Source organism: Lissotriton vulgaris, chromosome 2_1 (assembly GCF_964263255.1).
Source record: "Lissotriton vulgaris chromosome 2_1, aLisVul1.2, whole genome shotgun sequence".
Taxonomy (NCBI): Eukaryota; Metazoa; Chordata; class Amphibia; order Caudata; family Salamandridae; genus Lissotriton; species Lissotriton vulgaris.
The window spans coordinates 1,015,145,485-1,015,165,987 of record NC_141687.1 but is presented as its reverse complement, the minus strand read 5'-3'; the positions used below and the strand labels follow the sequence as shown (position 1 = coordinate 1,015,165,987).

At 42.9% G+C, this 20,503-nt stretch overlaps 1 protein-coding gene across 2 annotated transcripts in view; it reads right to left on the bottom strand.

The window, feature by feature from the left end:
* FAP (fibroblast activation protein alpha) overlaps window positions 1–20,503 on the bottom strand; it is an 830,211-nt gene that overhangs the window by 407,636 nt on the left and 402,072 nt on the right. For both annotated transcript variants that reach the window (XM_086956603.1, XM_086956604.1), the window contains exon 15: window positions 2,656–2,709. In XM_086956603.1, the coding sequence (XP_086812729.1) occupies window positions 2,656–2,709 (54 nt within the window). The remainder of the gene's footprint in view (window positions 1–2,655; window positions 2,710–20,503) is intronic.

Sequence of the window (20,503 nt, the reverse complement as noted above, 5' to 3'; positions counted from 1 at the left end):
AACTTCAATTTTTAAACTGTAGCAATCACAAGCAAAACAGTTAAAAATGATGCAATCACGGGTAGGGAAATACAATTTTACGAACGGTGCATTTGCCGGGGTGTGACTTACAGAACACTTACACAAATATATCTGTATCAAGGGGTTAAATCAGATTATCAGCATGTTAGACTCCATTTATTTACATATAAGCGGCAAATACCCCAGGAAGCCTGGTGCAAATCTTATTTGTACATGCTATTTTTCATCTATTTCTGAAAAAGCACATAATGTTGTTCACCTACCTATAAAAATTTAGGCTTGTAATGATTGGGTATTAGTAGGAAGGGCAAAAGATCAACTTGATCCTTTGCCATATACATGTAAAATATATTCAATGAACTTTTAAGTACTTCCATTTTGTTTAAACATTTCTTAAGTAAGTCATCATGTTCTCTTGGTGTGGCTCTAAATATATGTGTCAGGTGCATGTGCTTTATATGTAATGGATAATATGCCTGAATCTGAGTGTATAGTAGACAAAGACAAACTGGAAAAAAAATCTTTCTACATAATTTGCCTTCCGAGAAATAATATTATACTAGTGTTTTCTATAGGCTAACTTTCTGCCAAATTCTGTGACTGAGTACTCCATATAGTCTTCAGCTTATTACTCTTTATATGAGATCACCTTACCATCTGAAATTTGCAATATATGTATCTGCACCAAAATCCACATGTTCCCTATTTTCAGACATGTTTCACCTCTTACATTTTGAGACAGTTAGCCTGCCGAAATTTAACTCCCTGTGTTGGACTTCATTGGATGGGTGTGGTACATTTTAACAAACTTATAACTTTGACCAACTTGGCTGTACGCAATGTTTGCACAGGGGACAGGATGAGCCCTTTTTTATGCTGTTATGTGTGTATCACTAATGTTCTGTTACCATTTTCGTTAGCAGTTACCACTTTCACTGCATGTGTGTTTTGTATTCAAAGCCGAACTACACACATTCCCATTCTCAGCATCAGTAGTCACAGGAGACCAATTCAAACAATAACGCATACCTCATAGTCTAAACATGTCTTAAAAATGTATTTATATGTAACTATGACATTTCTCAATATACTAAGGCTCTAGGAGCTGGGTGCTAGAATAAATAACCTACAGAGGAAAGATGCCTAGGTTCAGATGAAACTCACTGTGAAGTTAAGGATTATGTGGATGAATAAAATGCTCAAATAACATCAAGCTTACAAGTTCGATGTATCTAGCCTGTGATCCCCAACCCCTTTAGAGGGTCTGGAAACACTATGTGAATTGTTAAACAAATTGAGGGTCCAATGATTAAGCCATTCTGCTGTGTCCATTTGTCTTTTTCCTTCTTGAGCCTGGGGAGGCCATTAAAAACAGCAATAAGCTTGTGTGGGTGGACCCTCCACCTCTTCGGGCGGGAGGGGAGACCTGTGCCAGCAAGAAAGAGATGGTGGGATGAGGACTCCCCAAAAAAATCTAAGGCCCTCTTAGACCTGGCAGTATTGGCGTGGGTCTCCCTTCCATTTTTTGCTGTTGCCTCTGATGTTTTTGCTTGTTTTAGTTGCTTTGGGCAATGTGCCACTGCCACTCAGTGCCACAGTGCAAGTGCTCCCTATGGTAAATTGATGTATGGATTAGTGACTCCATGATTGGCTTATTTGGTTTACTTGTCAGACCCCAGTACAGTGCACTGTGTGTGCCATGGCTTGTAAATCAAATGATGCTGGTGGGCTTGCAGCACTGATTGTGCCACTCACAATAGCAGCTTGTAAAATGTGTCTCAGGTCTGCCATTGCAGAGCCTGTGTGCAGTCTGGTACTGCCATGCTGACCTAGCAAGAGCACCCACCTGCCAGTCCCTAAACCTTCCCTTTTCTACATATTAGTCACCCTATGGTAGGCCCAAGGGCTGGGTGCATTGTATGTAAAAGGTAGGACCTGCCCTGATGTGTGTGGCATGTCCTGATAGTGATTTACAGCCAATAATGTTTTTCACTATTGCAAGGCAACCAGTTCCACATAGGCTAGAATGGGCACTTTGATTATAACATCTTATAATCCTAACTGACTCAGGGAACTAGGTAGAAATTCTTTCCATGGAACTGCCAAACTCGATATAAGGGGCTAAGATATAACGAGGCACTGTTCCATACCACATCTAAAATCTTTCTTCAGTCCATTAATCAGTGTTGTGCAGTAACTAATACTAATTTTAGGACTAATGCTCCACGAGAATCCTAAGGAGCCATAGGGCTTATTTCAGATCACAGACTTACTACTGTTGTAGTCACCATGTTCAAGCGACATAGACAATGGTAATTTGCATACGTTTAAAAGGATAGGTGCTGCACTGGTGTTTGCAGCAAGGTGAGCGATTTTTGAAAATACAGCCCCACCATATGTAGGTACTAATATCTGATATTGTTCACCAACTCTCAGGCATTTTTATATTGACAAATTTATATCTGGTGCTAAGATTTTCCAAAAATATGTGATTTCATTTTTAAAATGTACAGTAAGGTAGAGATATGTAATTATTTCCGGAAAAAAACATGATTATTTAATGACATCCATACAGTACATATTATAGACAATATTGACTTTAATTTTCATCAAATGATTATGATAAAAACTTACTTATAAATATTCCTTCTTCCGGGATACCCTTCAAATTCATTGCTTGAATAGTATCTGTAAATCAGAACGAAACTTGTTAGTAACTCGTATTTTATAGCAAGATTTAGTTTTTACTAATTCAAACCCTGTAAGTCACAAGCCATTATACTTTTCATATGTCAAAGTAATTATGGGTATATAGATCCAGGTTTCAAGCACTAGTGATGGGTTATGGTGCTAGAAAGAGACTGAGCAATAGATTAGGAATTTTAAAAACCACGATTCCCCATTAGTGGTATTATGATCTTCTTCCATTCGAACAGGACCGTTAAAGTTATAAGGAATGCTCTACTGGTAACACCAACAAATCCTAGATATTGTATCTTAAAAAGTACTGAACAGAAAATTAAAGCGTTGAAGATTTGTAAAAATGAAAAACAGTTATCAAGTTAGAAAATTCAGAAATATTAAGATGTGGTTGTTTTGTTTATTGGTGTAGATGTCCCTCAGTAGAGAACTGGGGTAGAGAAGTAATCTCCTTGTTTTGATATAGGGTCATATTAGACCTCTTTTCTTTTTTTTCCCCCTGTTTTAGGAAACTGGATTGATAACTAGAGGGAAGAGAAGTATCATCCTTTCTGTCTACTGTGGCTGAGCTTCCATAACGTTATGAAGCAATACCATGCGTGGTTCGGGTATTCCAAAGTGTATCCTTTTCAGCTGGACACAATCAGTCAGGATTCCATCAGAGAAAATGCAGTAACAAAAACAACATAAGAGTCCATTTAAAATACCATTACCAATTATATTTACTACACAGTTATTAAAACATGATTACATTGGCACAGAGTGGACAAAAATAGGTTTCAGGGATTAGGAGTTATGTATTTATGAAACAAATGTCAACCTGTGCCCATGGGAAAAAATGAGATGTAAAATGTAAACGTTACCCTAAGAGAGATGATGGACAGCGTCCTCTGTAGCTGACCAACATTGGTGTGAGATCAAACAATACAAGCAAAATGCCTTAACAATGTTACCTTCTGACCTAGTCCTTTGTTTAAAATCTAAGGGGCATATTCCCAAGTACATGTGATTACCAACGCAAAAATAACTTAACGCAACCTCCAACAGCGCAGTGTATCGCAGGAAAATGACGCTGTATTAACCAAGCATTCTCAACTGTGTGGTACCATGCGTTAGTCTCCAGATAACGCGTCAACTGACTGGTTAAAATCAACGCCACGCCACGAAAATGCGAAACACAAACGCAAAAAAAGCTGCGATGAGGCCGTTCGCTATACTGAAATCAGCAAAAACCAGATACAGGCCTGCAATTCACACGCATGGCTTGGCAGTTCGGTCTGGATTGATTGATGTTCATTTGTATATTCTGTATGATATTGATTGCCTGACAAACCCGGTTTTCATTCCTATATACTCCTGGTTCGTGAAGTTATGTTCTGTTCAGTATTGTATGCTGCCTACTTTAAAAAACGCAATAAATATGATTCTCATTAAAAAAAACTCTTACCTTTTGGCTTTGGTTCACAAATTTCAATTCTTTGGTGAGAAAGAGCACACTCCAGTACCAGCCGAGGGTGAAGGACCTGAGATGGACCTCTTGGGGATGAGGACTCTATCTTTAGGACTATACCAGCGGAATCCAGAGCAAGTCCATTACAAACTGGGCAGCACCGCCATACTAATTTATCCTTTCCATATGGAAATGCAGCAAAGATCTCATTGCTTGTTACTTTATCAAATACAGAACAGCAGGTCAGATATTTGTTTGACACTTAATTTGGCTGCCTGTGCAGCAGCTACTTCCTTTCGATCCACTGTGACTGATCACAGACATATTTGGATGCATTCCTCAAAGTAAACTATTTTCAAAAAGTCTGTTCTTTAATTCACAGGAGCAAAACTCTTCAGCAGTTAGAACTCCTTAAGAAGTCTCCGGAAGGCTAGAGGTTAATGACTCATGAGGGTCTTCCTGGCAAGGGGTGGAGCTATGGTTCTCTGACATTTTTGTGGCTTCTCTCAGCCGTGGGGTCTGGCCAAGCTTTTCAAATTTAAGGACCTGTAGTTGGGGGCTTATTTATTACAAATCCATCTTTCAGTCTTGCAGCACCCATCCTCCACAACTCCTTCAAAATTATAACTATGTCAGGCACCTTCCTGAATCTTCCAGTCTGGAGGAAAGTCAGCTTTAAGCCTTCTTCAGGGTTTGACAGACATCAATCTCAGATGCCTGGATACTCAAGAGAATACAAAAGGGGCATCAAATTGAGTTTCAATAAATTCCAAAGTACGATATCTGCTTCACTCCAGAACTTCACTGCCACAACCATCATCAATCTCTTTAGAGTGACGTCTAAGACCTGGCAGACAAGGTGGCAGTAATTCCTGTAATGAAGTCAGAGGGAAGGCGGGGTGTTTGGGAGTGCAAAAACCCCCAGTAGACTCCAGACCCATTTACATTTAAAGATGGTCATTTCTTTACTGTCCTATCGTTCAAAATGGAGACCCGCCAGTTTGTTCTGCCCTTGATCTTTTCATCTGACTTTTTGGATCTGTTTAATTTATGGAAGCTTGCTTGTACATTCCAAAAAATCGGGCTTCCGAGCGGTTCCTTTGAATCTGCATTTTGGTTGGAACTTTCAGTTCTAGGTGTTGAAACCCTCCCAAAGTCCATGTTTTCCCATAATTAGATGACTGGCTAATCTGTACCTCTTCTTTTTTCATAGATGAAGGGATGTCCATCAAGTTTGCAACACTCTACAATCCCATGGGTTTCTAGTACGTTTAATGAAGTTTGGTTTGGTTCCTAACCTATGCATGCAATGCATCAAAGCAGTGTTTAGAACTGATCTACGACAAGGGTTTCCCCCACCGCCGTGAATAATGAAGTTGGTGTCCTGATTGATATTGTTGCTGACTTCAGCAGAAGCTAGTGCTGGAGAATTGTTGAGAGTTAAGTATGAGGTCACAGCTTGTCTGCTCGTAATTCCCTGGGTCAACCTCTCCCTATAGTCCCTCACCAAACATCTTGTAGCCAGTGCAACCTCATGTCAATTAATTCTGATGTATTACCTTTTGTCACGTTACATAGTCAGAGCTAATCAAATTGACAAACTCTCATGTGCTTCCAATGCAGTGTACAGGAGCTGATTGCAGAATAGACCTAGGAAATGTGTTCCTTCACCTCCAAGGAAATGTAGGCGGTGTCTTGATCATCATTGTTGCTGACTCAGTCAGAAGCTATAGATTCGGAATGACTGAGAGTTCAGGACTGGATGGCTGTTTGTCAGCTGGTATCCTATTGAATCCAAGGGTTCTTTCTGTCCTCACCACTTGGGCACCCATTTTGAACATCACGGGCAAGGGAACACCCTAAACACCCTAGTATGGGATTATGACTTCCAATCCCATATGGGTAAACTGGACCCTGCCCAGAGCAATATCACTCCCACTTTCAAAGGGCATGGTAGTAACTATTTTATTGATTTTATTCTTGGCTCCAACCCTCTTTTAATTTAATATCGGACTTTTTTATTAAGGCAAGTATTCACAATGACCACAATCCACTATTTCTCAACCCAGATGTCTCACACTGGGCTTGAAGAAGAGGAGTGGGAGAGGAGGTGCCCTGAAGCCCACAAATGGGGGTAGAAGGCTTAAATGGGTGCAGATTATCACTGGTCTTTTTAATGAGACCTTTTTAGCTTATTGTCAGTAGGTATGGGCGAATTTTGCGAATCTCGCGTTCGCGAATTTTGCGGATTTGCGAGCTCGCAATCTGCAAAATCCGCGAATTCCCGCGAATTTGCGGATTTTTTTTTTTTATGTTCGCAGGGGTTTCTGCAAGTTCGCGAGGGTTTTGTACAATTTCGCAAATTGCAAAATTGTACAAAACGTGTGCGAACTTGCAGAAACCCGTGCGAACACAATGTGCCCAGTAGGGTATGTGCCTCTTGTGTGAATAAAAGGTCAGAGAAAGATCAGTTCAGCAGATGAAGAGAAAGAAGCTCGGGTATTGCGCTCGTGAAAGTCAAGGATGCAAAGCCTATCCAGCATCACAGCTGATTTTCCACGGTAGATTTGGGAAGAAGGCACACCTGTCCAGCCTCGACGACTCTCACGATTGTTTTTGGGCTAATGAATGAGTCACTGAATTTGAGCATCAACTAGTTCGAGCGACCATGTGTGTGTTACTATGCAATCGCCCCGAAGGGCACAGGGGTCCCTTGAGTGAGCTGCAGACCTGACCTGTGCCCAGCCATGCAACTATTTTACAATGGCGCCAGCAAGCTGCCAGCGTGGTTGTAAAATAGTTACAAAGTTAGCTTGCACAGGAAGCACTGAGATAAAATAAAGCAGCACCTGCTTCGTTTTATCTAGTGGTTCCTGTGCAAGCTAACTTTGTAACTATTTTACAAAGGCACTGCCAGCTTGCTGGCCCCATTGTAAAATTGTTGCATGAGTGGGGGTTCAACTTTTGCACCCGTTACGTTTGCGGATTTTTTTTTGCGGATTTTGCGGGAAATCCGCAAAATTCGCGGATTGCGGATTTCCCAAAAATCCGCAAAATCCGTGAGCGTAACGGATTTCCCGCTCACACTTAATTGTCCGGAAGAGATACAGGTTTGTCTGGCCGCTGAGCAGTATCCAGATGAGACAGTTGTTAAAGCCTGTGCATCCATTTCCTGCTCCATCGCTGACCTATTGACGATTTCCTCCTACAATAGCCAACAAAAAAGGGCACGAAGATGGTTCGAAACAACATGTTCACGCGTGGCCAGGTCGCTTAAGCAAGCACTGCATGCTGTCCCCAGAGATAGAGATTTAGTCGGAACTTGTAGAACACAGTATAAAGCGGCCCTTAAAAAACATAACAAAGCTTTGAAAGCGGATGCCTGGGGTAAGCTTATGGAACCCAGCACAATCAGGAGCAGTACCAAGTTTTGGGGTATTATCAGTAGTCCAATCTTGGGAGTAGAGACAGCAAGTGCTCTTATAACAGAGGATGACTGGGTCAGCCACTTTGAGTGTGTTCTTGGTTATTACGGACCAGAGATTACCCTGCAGGGTTGTTAATGTAAAGTCTGCACTGACAGTTTCGGAGGGAGAAGTGAGGCGGGGAATACCGGGCATGACACAAAATAAGGCACCTGGACGGGATGGAATTCTACCCGTCCAATACAGGGCATTGGGCACTGGTGCTTACCTGTGTTATTAACGCGGTTGTTAGGTCTGGTTTCCTGTTCTCATGGGCCATTTCCAACATTGTCCCCATTTTAAAAAAGGTGGATAGAGAGAGTACACACTGTTACAGGTCCATTTCCCTACTGGACATTGTGGTTGAAGTGGTCGGACAAATCTTTCTAGATAGGTTATCCAATTGTGCCACAGAGAATAACATTTTGGCAGATGCCCAATAGGGGTTCCATTCCGGCCGCTCAATAATAGTCAATGTCTGAACCACTTCCTGATAATGAACAAATATGCGATTGCTCGCGCCATAACCATTTTTCTAGCCTTTATGGACCTTTAATCCTCATTTGATTGTGTGAATAGAAGCAGGTTGTGGCAGACCCTGCTTTCCCTGCGGGTGGACAAGGATATAGTCCTTTTTTTACAACATTCCACCAAGACACAAGGGCGGCTGTGCTATACTCGGGTGACATGAAGGTCGCACGCTTCTTCCCTATTAGGAGAGGAGTACGACAGGGTTGTTTCTTGACCCCATTTCTATTTAATGTATATATTAAAGACCTGGGGAGTACTCTCAAAGAGACCAAGGGGGACTTCCCGCATGTCGGACGCTCTGTTCTTCCCATTCTGCTGTATGCAGACAATGCTGTATTGATGGCTAAGACGGAACAGAGGTTACAAATGCTAATAAACTCTTTTGTCCAGTTTATGGGGAAGCAGGATCTCATGGTTAACAATTCTAAGTACTTTATCATGCAAATAGGGCCTGCCCTAGTAGGCCATATACCTTTAAGGTAGGGCCCACCCCCGTCCAAGGTCGAGTGTCTTTTCATGCCTGTGTGTTTTGATGGATGATAAAATGAAATGAGGGCCTCAACTTACCCATTAAAAAAAGATCTACCCAGAGAGTGTTATGTTATGTTATGTTATGTTAAATTAACTTATTGAGCGCGCTAACACCATAAGGTTTCTTGGCGCTATACAGAGGGAGCAGGGAGGAGAGACAGAAGATAACATAACACAGAATGACGGCTAGTAATAAGCTACAGTGAAAAGGTGAGTTTTGAGGGAGGATCTGAATGTGGTGTAGGGGGAGGGCAACCTAAGAGAAAGAGGTAAGGTGTTCCAAAAAGACGGGGCTAAGAAAGAAAACCTGAGGCCACCGTGTTTCTTCCGCTTGAATCTGGGGACAGAAAGTAAGGCCAATTGAGATGACCGAAGAGTGCGGGAGGGAACATAAGGATGAAGCAAAGAAGAAATGAAGGAGGGACCATGACCAGTGAGGGATTTAAAAATGATGCAACCAAGCTTAAAGTTGCAGCGGGCAGAAACCGGAAGCCAGTGGAGACTTTTTAGGAGAGGTTGGACGTGCTGATCTCTAGGTTGATGATAGATCAAGCGTTCACAGCCATATTTAATTTTACAACTAGATTAATTTAATTTTACAACTAGATTGGGAAAAAGACCAATGGGATCCTTACTAAAGCTCTACTGTTGATTCAGCGGCGAACTAGCACCAGATTCTCCATTACCATATACTCACCTGGGCCCACAAAACACACAATTCACACACAGCCTGGTGCTAACCGCTGGAGTCAAGGTTTTATGATTTTATCATTTCAAGATTAGTTATCTCTTGTTCTCAACTAATCTTTTCAGTTATCAAAAAGTTCTTTCCTCCGGTCAATGGACCATTAGTTGAACTACTTGATGGTGAAATGACATAAATTATTTTCTATTATAATGAAATATTCACAGACTTGGGAAAAGTTTTAAATCTGTATCTAAATTATTTCATGAGAACCGTTTCTCAAAGTACAGTACAGTCTCTGTCACTCATAGAAAGAAAAACTCAATTAATCAATCAATCAAACAAATATATCATACTCCACAATGACGTTGCTCTGAAAGGAGAGGATAGAGGGAAAATTATAGACACATTCATGAAAGTATAGTTACCTAGGATAGTGTGAAAACCAACCCCCTGGCCAAGGAGCTGGAAAGGGTCACCCGGGAAAAATCATGTGGCAAAGGCTTCAGGACATGAATCAGGACAGGAACGATGACCTCTCTAACACCGATGCTTGCTTAGCACCCCTCTCTGACACTCTCTTCCTCTTAGAGATTCTTCCGCGATCTTCTTCTAAAGTAATTAGTTAAAGTAATTGGTTCAGCATTCGATTCTTCTTCAGTATCTCTCGTCACTCCTACAGCATCCCGGGGGGGGGATCATCACACCATGCTTATTTTTCATCTTAGTCTATCAGTCTATTGTTTAAAGATCCCACCCCTTAATTTTTATTTACAAATGTTTATTACCACCGTATTCACATTTTATTATACACAAACGTATCATTTTCACGTATTCCCATTCATTCGAAGGAATGTGGAGCTGGTTCCCAGGTATTAGCTTTTGCGTCCTTGGACTGCGTTCAAAAGTCACATCACTTCTTCGGGCTCAATCACACCACGCGGAGGTGCGGAGGTCAGGTGATTTATAGACAATGGAGAGGCCGAAACGATACTAATAGGAAAGTCAGAAAGACACATATTAATTTCAAAATAAAATGGTTTCACTGTATACCACTTATCACTACTCTAAACCCCTTTAACCATTATTGCTTTCCCCGCGTTATCATTAGGTAAATAGCTTGTTTTTGTGTCCGCAAAGCAGATGCTAAGCATGTGATCTTTCAAGCAACCATTTTAATAGCATCTGCGTAGGTGCAAGAAATTCCCTCCAAGCGATAGCACGTCATACTGCGTAGATGCAGTCGACGCATGTGCAATAAAGATTTCCCATTAGCGGCCATTTTAGAATTTCGCTCGAGTTACATATTAGTAAAACACGTAGGCAAGCTTCTCTGTCTTTTATGTCAAATGTGGTGCATATTTTGTTTACACAATACATAATTATTACAAGGTTAAAAGTTAAATGAGAAGATTGCTTCCGAGCAAGTCTCTTTTCTACGAGTCCTTGCGCCATCACTGTGCTAAGTGTCAATACGAGGCACTATATGCCAGTGAAATTTGGGGGTACATTAATACTGAGGGCCTTCAAATTGTGGAAAATAAGTTTCTGAGACGGATTCAATCGGTTCCTCAAGGTATCCTCTCTTTCACTATACGTGAGGAGCTTAGTATAACATATATAACTGACCTGATAGCGTATATTCCAGTATCCCTTTGGTTATAAATATGGGTTTGGTAAGGGGACAACATTAGATAAACTAATTTTAAAAGATTGTTTAGCTCTTGATTACGCCCCACGTGTGCCATGGCTCAAGTACGTCAAAGTGAGCTTAACAAGCATTGGGAGAGGTGATCTTTTTACCAATCCGGACCGGACAACCAAGAGAGACTTGAATCTTATAAAGGCGGCCTTTCATGTGCAGCGGGCTATGGTAAGGGAATAGAGGGAGCTCCTGAATCGTAGCATATGTTACTTTGTCATGTTAAAACCTTCTCAGATGGAAGAGCCTTACTTACTGGGATTCATACAGTAGTTTGGTAGATTTCTTCTAACAAGGTTCCGGTTTGACCTTTTTCACCTCCTCCTACTAACCCTAGGGGTCATAGCATGGGGCACACTTTGTTTTGCTGTTGCTGTGATGGGCAATCTCCACAGAACATGATTCATTTCATGATGTTTTGTAGTTTTTATGAAACTCCTAGAAAGTACTACTTAATTCCGATTCTGAAAAAAGACTAATTTTAGGCAAGTGCACCCAGCTTTTATTTTCTTACAAATGCTGACAGGTAGCACTGTCATTTATGTACTCAAATTCTTTAAATCCACCATCAGACTCAGATCTAGTTGTGATTAACAAGCTTCCTCCCTTCATCCCTTTTTTTTGGATGATGTATTCTTGCACTCCCGTACGTCATATGTTAAGTGCTGTGTTTTACTGTATTGATCGTGGTTGGATTAGTTTCATTGGTATAGCATGAACGATATTGGAGCCATTGAATTTTTGGATACCCATTGGTACAAGGTAATCGCCGGTTGATACATCTGTAGATAGTTATTCACCAGACGGTATTATTGTATTAATATATTTAATATGTGCTTTTATGGTTTTAATATCTGAAACCGAATAAAGATTATTTGATTTGATTTATTGAGTGTATAAAACACCTCCAGCCTCTCGTCAGGTATCTTCTTAGTCACTGGAGCCACTTTTAAGTTGACTATGAGCAATTTGTTGTGATCACTCTGCGTGTGGAGCTCAAATAACTTAACAATGTCTCATTTGGTCCCGACACAGAATCTTTAGTACATTGGAGGAGTGATCAGAACTGTTCTAGATCGTGTTTATCACTCCTCCAATGACAATGAAGCTAATTTCCCAAATGTATTGTTCCTGGCTCAATCAGAAGCTAAGTAAATGTTGAGTGTTCAGGGGTCAATGGCTGCCTGCCTGCTAGTAACTCATGGGGCTCATCACCACCGCCAATCTATGTTGAGACATTCTTAGATGTACTGGAACCCCCTGTCAAAGAATATAAAGCATTAGTTTGGTCATTTTATAGCTTCTCCAGTGGTGGTTGGTTTCACAGAATCTTTGACAAGGTAGATTTTCTTGTGCTTTTTTCCTCAACACAGATGAAAGTAGCAGGAATCTGGGGGAAATTTTGGAGTAGCACTAAGAACAGGGCCTCTGGGTTTTATCAAAAGCAGTAAGTTCCTGCAATTGGAACGAACTCTTTCATTTACCCTGCTCTCTTCTTTAGCCCTCTCTGACAGGGTAAGTCAGCTACAGGCAACCAGGTGGTTGAAGAGAGGGTTGTCCTACATACTAAAATTAGCTGCCTTGACTCAGGATATTGCCCTTTAGAAAAAGCACAAATGTCACTCTTTAACAGTATTTAACGAATGACCAAGAGAATGAGCCTGAGGGATATTTGGACCTATTTTTCCTTTCTCAGTGACTCTCTAGTTTTTTTCCCAAAAAATTCAGAGGATCATGCCTATCTCCAATACACATCTTGGGTGGGTGGAAGCTTCACATGGTGCAGTCCCGCTAGACAGCCACTAACTGAGAAAGGTTAGGTGTGTCTGAGGCTGATAGCCAAAAACCGGTCCTAGGATGCTTGATTCCGGTCCAGGGAAGACATGGCTTGGCAGTTCGGTTTGAACGGTTCCCATGAGGCACAGGTTCAAGACTGATTTGCATATGGCCATTTCTGAACTGGGGTGGCTTTCTGAGCAAAATAACGATGGATTTACCCAGATCTGTGACTGGGGTTGAATGTTTTGCCATTGTGCAACATTAAATCCATCATCTTGTGTGTTTTGCTGTTCACCCTAAGTGGGAAGGGTATGCCCAGACGTGGGTCCCGTGCTCACTAGGCCACTGGAGTCAAGCTATCCTGGCTGATGAAGGCTGATAGCCAGAAAATGGTCCTAGGATGCTTGATTCCGGTCCAGGGAAGACCTGGCTTGGCAGTTTGGTCTGGACTGTTCCCATGAGGCACAGGGTCAAGACTGATTTGCATTTGGCCATGTCTGAACTGGGGTGGCTTGGTGAGCAAAATAACGATGGATTTAACCCAGATCTGTGACTGGGGGTGAATGTTTTGCCATTGTGCAACATTCCGTTCATCATCTTGTGTCTTTTGCTGCTCACACTAAGTGGGAAGGATATGCCCAGACGTGGGTCTCATGCTCACTAGGCCACTGGAGTCAAGCTATCCTGGCTGATGAAGGCTGATAGCCAGAAAATGGTCCTAGGATGCTTGTTTCCGGTCCAGGGAAGACCTGGCTTGGCAGCTCGGTCTGGACTGTTCCCATGAGGCACAGGGTCAAGACTGATTTGCATTTGGCCATGTCTGAACTGGGGTGGCTTGGTGAGCAAAATAACAATGGATTTAACCCAGATTTGTGACTGGGGGTGAATGTTTTGCCATTGTGCAACATTCCGTTCATCATCTTGTGTGTTTTGCTGTTCACCCTAAGTGGGAAGGGTATGTCCAGACGTGGGTCCCGTGCTCACTAGACCACTGGAGTTAAGCTATCCTGACTAATGAAGGCTGATAGCCAGAAACCGGTCCTAGGATGCTTGATTCCGGTCCAGGGAAGACATGGCTTGGAAGTTCGGTCTGGACTGTTCCCATGAGGCACAGGGTCAAGACTGATTTGCATATGGGCATGTCTGAACAGGGGTGGCTTGGTGAGCAAAATAACGATGGATTTAACCCAGATCTGTGACTGGTGGTGAATATTTTGCCATTGTGCAACATTTCTTCCATCATCTTGTGTGTTTTGCTGTCTCCAATACACATCTTGGGTGTTTGGCAGCTTCACATGGTGCAGTCCCACTAGAAAGCCACTAACTGAGAAAGGTTAGGTGTGTCTGAGGCCTCATTTACATTCTGATGCCCATTCCTGGGCAGAAAGGAAAGGAGGAGTTGACTTTTGTACCTGAATAGACAGAGTCCTGCTCCCAAACAAAATACCCCCTAATGATAGAACACAACAAAAATGTGATGGATCGTGGGAACCTAGCCTGTAGAGAAAGTTTTTAGGTTCTCCCAAATTTTGGGTTTGCCTTGCCAGAAAAGAACAATTATTTTCTTGAGCCCCCTCACTCACCCAGGGTTGCTCCTAGGTGACATGCTTCATCATTGGGGCCATCACAAGCATCTACTGCTTGGGGCGTGCTGCGACTTGCGAAGGATATAGGAGCACTGATTACGTGAAACTATGTGTGGTGCAGTGTATGGTGGAGTGGTGATTGGTGCTACTTAACAATACCTAGCTAGTAAGCTCAATTTTTTTATTCCTTGACACTACAACTGACAAACACAACATGCAACATTTAACATTAATTCCCGGTTTTTGGGGAAGAAAACGTACTTTTTAGTTAGCAATGTTATGCCCCATTGTCCGCCTGGGTGGAAGGGCCTGTAGATTCTGTTGGTGCAAGGGAGGAGAAAATAGGCAAGAGGTGTAATTTGCCGTGGTTTTAATTGGCAAACCCAGCAGTAGAAGGAGCGTGTCATACTAAGGTAGGTCATAGTGGTATTAAAAAACTCCCAAACGATGTACCTGTTCAAGAAAGAATAAGTACTGAGTAGGGTGCTAAAGCGTTATTACTAGTCTCACCTAAATATTGTTACCAATACAAGTAAGGCTCAGGCTTCGACCACGTTTATGTGTGTCTGAGTCCTGTGCCCGTTTCCAGATTTAATGTTTGCTCTGCGTCTTATTTAAAATAAAAACACTATTTTGGGAGAAAAAACAACATGCTGCTACTACCACAATGAACACTTACTTGTCTCGGCAGCCCTCCGTCTATTGAACCTGCTGAGTCCCCGGCTCGACCACATCTTAGCGTGTTGGAGCCTGGGGGCCATTTTAAGTATTAGAATTTGCCCTGTCACTGTCCTCCTCGTGTCGCTAAAAGACTAGTGCGCGTCTTAAGCGGAAGTAAAAAGTAAAAAAGGCACGTAATGGAGGCCGTTATTTCCAGGTAGGTGTTCGTGGGGGTAATAGAACTTGAACGAAGGTTTAAACTGGTGCCCGTTATTTAACGTTTTTTATCACACGATGATAAGCATGCCATGAGGTTAACTGGGGCTTTGTTTGCTTCACCGGTGTCTGTAAGGAGTTTAAAAACCCACCTCTGTTCTCTTTCCAACAGTGCTTGTTCCAAATTGTCACAATGTTTTATGTGTTCCAGGATTACCCATTTTAAGTCATTTGGGGGGTGCTGTTTCTCATTAAAATGAGATGCCATCCTGGTGCTTGCCCTGTGGAATCAAATGTTACTAAGATATCCCTTAGGTTCTTCGCCCGCTTATGGGAAAACATAGGTACGGGTATATTCAAGTTTCCACTGTTAACTATTTGCCTTTTTTTCCCACAAGTTTAGCCACTTTGTCTGACGCTATGCTGAATGTTGTTATGCATATTGGTGTTTTCTCTCTTTCTGTCTCTTTCTTTTCATAGGTCTCCAAAAGGGCATGCACCTTTTGGAGACCTATGAAAAGAATGAGACAAAAGGGACACAAGGGTTCATTGTGGTAGTGGCAGCGGTCCTGAGCTCTTGGAGGTGAGTTTTCTGTGCTGACCCAGCAGAATTGACTCATCGCCTCCATTGCGCCGATCAAAACCAATGCATCCTCCCCAAAGCATTGCTGCTCAAGGACTTTACTTTGACAACAGTGCAACCCAACGATGATGGACTGCATGACTCAATGACGATGCATCACCTGCATCGCAAAGCAGATCACCGACAAAGCTTCTCTAACTGAGAGGATTGGAACTGATGCATCATCTACATCCAAGGGATTGACAACGGCACATAGCATCCACTGCTCCTCGCATCGAGGTATTCAACATTGATGTATCCTGCATCCAAGGTACTTTCTCAGTGGGAAAAAGCTGGTCCCAGTATCCAACTTGCTGTCCTTCACGGTCTGCCAAAACATTGGATTTGCCCCACTCAAGCACAACCAGGTTGGCACTGTTTGACTCTAAGCACTATATTTTCTTTTAACCTTTAAAAAATGATAACTCCAGTTCTACATATTGGATCTTGGTTGTTTTAGTCTAATTTTACTAAAGGCTTGGCAGTGGACACCGTTAGCAGAGTTCACAGAGTTTTGCCCACTCAGTGCTCCGCTTCGAGCACTGAGTCTGGCAAAAACTCAGTCGACAGCCGTAGCAAAGTTTACCGCCCACGCTCAGTTTATTTATTATTTTAATTAAATACCAGAAGTACCAACAATACTTGCTTTCTCTGTAGAGACATGTAAATCAGTTGCCCCATGTTATTCTACCACATGGCATCGCGCCATTAGCGCGGTGGATTAAATGTAGCAAGACACAAGAGACTGACGTACATTAACTAGACATGCTATGTGTATATTTCGAGGGGGCTCATACATTAACAGACATGATTTGTAGACTCCTGGAGAGAGGTTAAGGGCTGGAGGGCAGGGCCTGCTGAGCTGTTGCATGGCCGCCACGTCATCTGTCACTGCCTTAATCAAGTTATCAATGAAAATGTCAGATTCTGTAAAATAGAATATTCTTCAAAGAGTGAAAGGTTCCCCAAGCTCCCCCATCTGGCCAGAACTGCCGGACTAGAGGAGGATTGATATCAGAGGCCTCCCCCACCGGTAATAATGGGACATTCCTTTCTATTAAATGCAGCACACATTGCTCAATAAGTACATATTCCTTTACTAACCTGCAAACTCTTCTGCTGCTGGTAATTCCTTATGTCTCCTCCCAGACATAGGAAGAGGCTGAGGTGAAAACAAATACAGGCTAGAAAGAAATGAATATGCTACTGCCTCAAGATGGTGGTGGAACCATCAGAAATAGATGACAGATGGCGTGTACATCTTTTATTTCCAACCCTGCCTTCTCCCCTCCATTGTTGTGCGTGATCGCGGTGAACCAGTTCAGTTTACAGAGGCCTCTGCTTACCCTTTCGAGATCTGGACAGCGCTGAGACCGGTGCATCTCACTGACTGAGTGTGCCTGCTTTTCTGGGGTGAGGGAGGGAATGATGGGTGTTTGTGGCCCTTCCACTGTGAATGAGAGGACCTGCATTGAGGCCTGTAGTGCCTCCCACTGGGTTACAGATTATTAGCCTAATACTCCGCACACATATGGAACTCTACCGAATGCCACAGAGTTTTTCTGTAACTTCGTGGAATTCCACGGAGTCCAACTCCGCCCAGGCTTAATTTTACTCCTAAAATGATTGTATATTTCTATCACTGTGTGGAGTCTTTTTGTGCTGTTTTTATTGTATCACTATGTGTATGAGTTGCACAAATACTTTACACATAGCCTCTTTAGATAAGCCGGACTGCTCTGGGCCAAGCTACCAGAAGGTGAGCAAACATTATCTCTAAGTGTGTATCTACCTTACCACAACTAGGATTATGGTCCCTACTCGGACAGGGTGCATACCTCTGGCAGCTGGAGACCCTATTTCTAACAATGATGTGTCACTATGGGGCAATTTTGGGGCCTAGAGTCCGCCAAGGTTTCCAACTGCATCTTGTAACACAACTCAGGTTTTGGATTTGCTTAGAGATAGTCTCCTCCTTAGACCGGCATTTTTAGCCAATAGTAAATGGGTAGCGGTCAAAAACTGGGTTATTAATTTGGGAGAAGGGTACCTCTATAAACTTAATAAATCCACTACCAGTAGGTTGAATAAAGCCCCAGGAGTTTCACTGCTCTAACCTTGGGAGTCATGAGACAAGCAGAAGGCAAAAAGTGCTGTCAGTTCATTTTAAAGTAAGAACACTACACAATAAAATTCCCAAACCAATTTAACAAACTAGAGACGAATATAATGAACAAAATGAGAAGAAGAATATTAGAATTGGTTTATGGGAACAAGAGATATGAATTTTTGAATTTTGAGGGAAAAGAGTGCCTAGCAAGATTAAAGATCTATTGAAAACAACAATTCATAGGTGCAGGTTTGGAATAAACACCATGAAGGGTAGGTTGGATACACAAAGCAAGTCATCCCAGTCAAAGTTTTTACTAGCGCTGGCAGTGAACTCCACTCCACCAGCAGAGTTCAGAGAGTTTTTGCTACCTTGCGCTCCGCTTGGATCCCGGAGTTTAGCAAGAACTCCATCAACCACTGCAGAGGAAAGTTTCCCATATGATAGATCGCTTCTCTGTCTACTCACTAGAGTCATATATTGAAACAAGAGGCTTTGAATGCACAGTATTGTCTTGAGTTTCCTGTTCTGGCTGGCCTTCCCCTCTTTTGGTCTGTGGAGCTGAGAGGGGCATCACTCTGTGTTGCGTGTGTGCAATTTAGGTGATGCAAACAACAGAATTCCTATACAAGTCCCAGGTTGCTTTAATATAGACAATATTAAAGCATCCTGGGAGTTGTATTTCCATGTCCTGCGGCCACTTGGTGCAATGTATTTAAAGCACTTGGCTGTGATTATTGTTAACCTCTATACCTATGACTAAGGCATAAAAGGATTTTGATCATGCAGCCAAGACATTGTGAAAATAAACAAGGTGGTGCAACTGTGAATTGGCTTCTGTAACATATATATACATATATATGACCCGCCTGCAGTTTGTTCAAGGGGCTTGAATGTCAGTGGGGACCCAAGGAAGACAGAGGACATGTTATCTGTCACAGGCCCACCATCGGTACTTTGCACCTACTACTCCTGGCTTCTGGACAATTTTGGTCCTCCTTTCCCCAAAGCAGAGCCCATCCCGGTACAGCAAACTCTGGGATCTGTAGTTTAAAACATCCAAACTACAGAGGGCGTGCCATCATGTGGCCGTGGGGTGGAGCTCCCCAACCAATGGGAGCACAGCAGGAGGTGAATCTAGGTGGGAGTTCGACTTTCCTGTGTGAATAGGGGCATCTGATGAAGGCGCAGGAGCGCCGAAATGCATTATGCCGGTTTTCCCTATTAATGGCTCCCAAAAGGATTCCCCCGTGTGGCCTCTCACTTCTCAACATAGGAGGGGTGCTGTTATAAATATATGTTGTGGCCACTCTTCTTCGTACGGAGGAGTTCCTGTTCATATTTTCAGCGCGTGCACCAGAGTCGCGCTTGGAGAAGCCCCCGCAGCATAAGTTGGCCTTGGTAACGCTGGTCTCTTCCTCAGCGGAATTCTTTTTGCATCCTTGGTAATGGAATGACCAAGGCCCACCTTCAAGCCCGGGAGAAGATGGGGCGGTGCTGTAATCGGCGAGATTGCACGTTGGGCGAGGGGGACTTCCAGCATTGCCCCCGCCGATAGTATACCCCGTGGCCTGGGGATTGTTGTGGTCTGGGGACTGGAGGAGGCAGCTGACATTCGGCGGGCACACTCCGTTTGGGGAATTATCAACTTGCTGGCGCTAGACTCACTCCCGCAACACTGAACCTGCCAGGAATAGTGCATTCTGGGTCCTGTAGGCATCGCACAACAGGTAGCCTGCAGGAAGTGTTTGTGATTGGTACTTACCATGGGGGCGGAGCTACGTGTCCAGCAGCAGGATGTGGCAGGACATTTAAACCAACATCGGCGCCTGCATCCTGAACACACCCCTGGTGCTGAGGAAGGCAATACAGACGCCGAAATGCATTCACCACTGTGAGTGTGTCATTCCGCTGAATAAAGGTACCTCTGCTGTTTCCCCTGTTGTGGCCTCTCTTCTTCCTACGGAGGAGTTCCTGTATATATATATTATTTTTTTCTCTTCTCTTTTCATTTGTGGGTTTGAACCCTATGTTAATGTACATAGAAAATGATGCTCATAGTCTGTAAATGCATTTATGCAGAAATGGGACTAATATAAGCATTAACCTACATACAATTTCCATTATGGTTTATGAATATGAATACACCATTAACAAAATTGCATTATTGCATCAAATGTGTTGCTTAACTGTGTATTCAGGCGCATTCAGTCTGCTGTTTATGTCAATAGACCATGTGACCTAGTGGGAGGCAGCCTGAGGGCGGAGCACAATGCACTTTAAAAAGCACCTAATGCAGCTACTCCTTGCATGTGAACAAGGGCTGCAAAGCCCGAAACGCGTCATGGTCGGTTGTACTAGAAAAACCTGCAAATAAAAAACAGTTTCCTGAAACCTGCGGTCTGTCTCCTGCTTCGCCAGTTCTTTACGAGTGGAGGTGGCATTT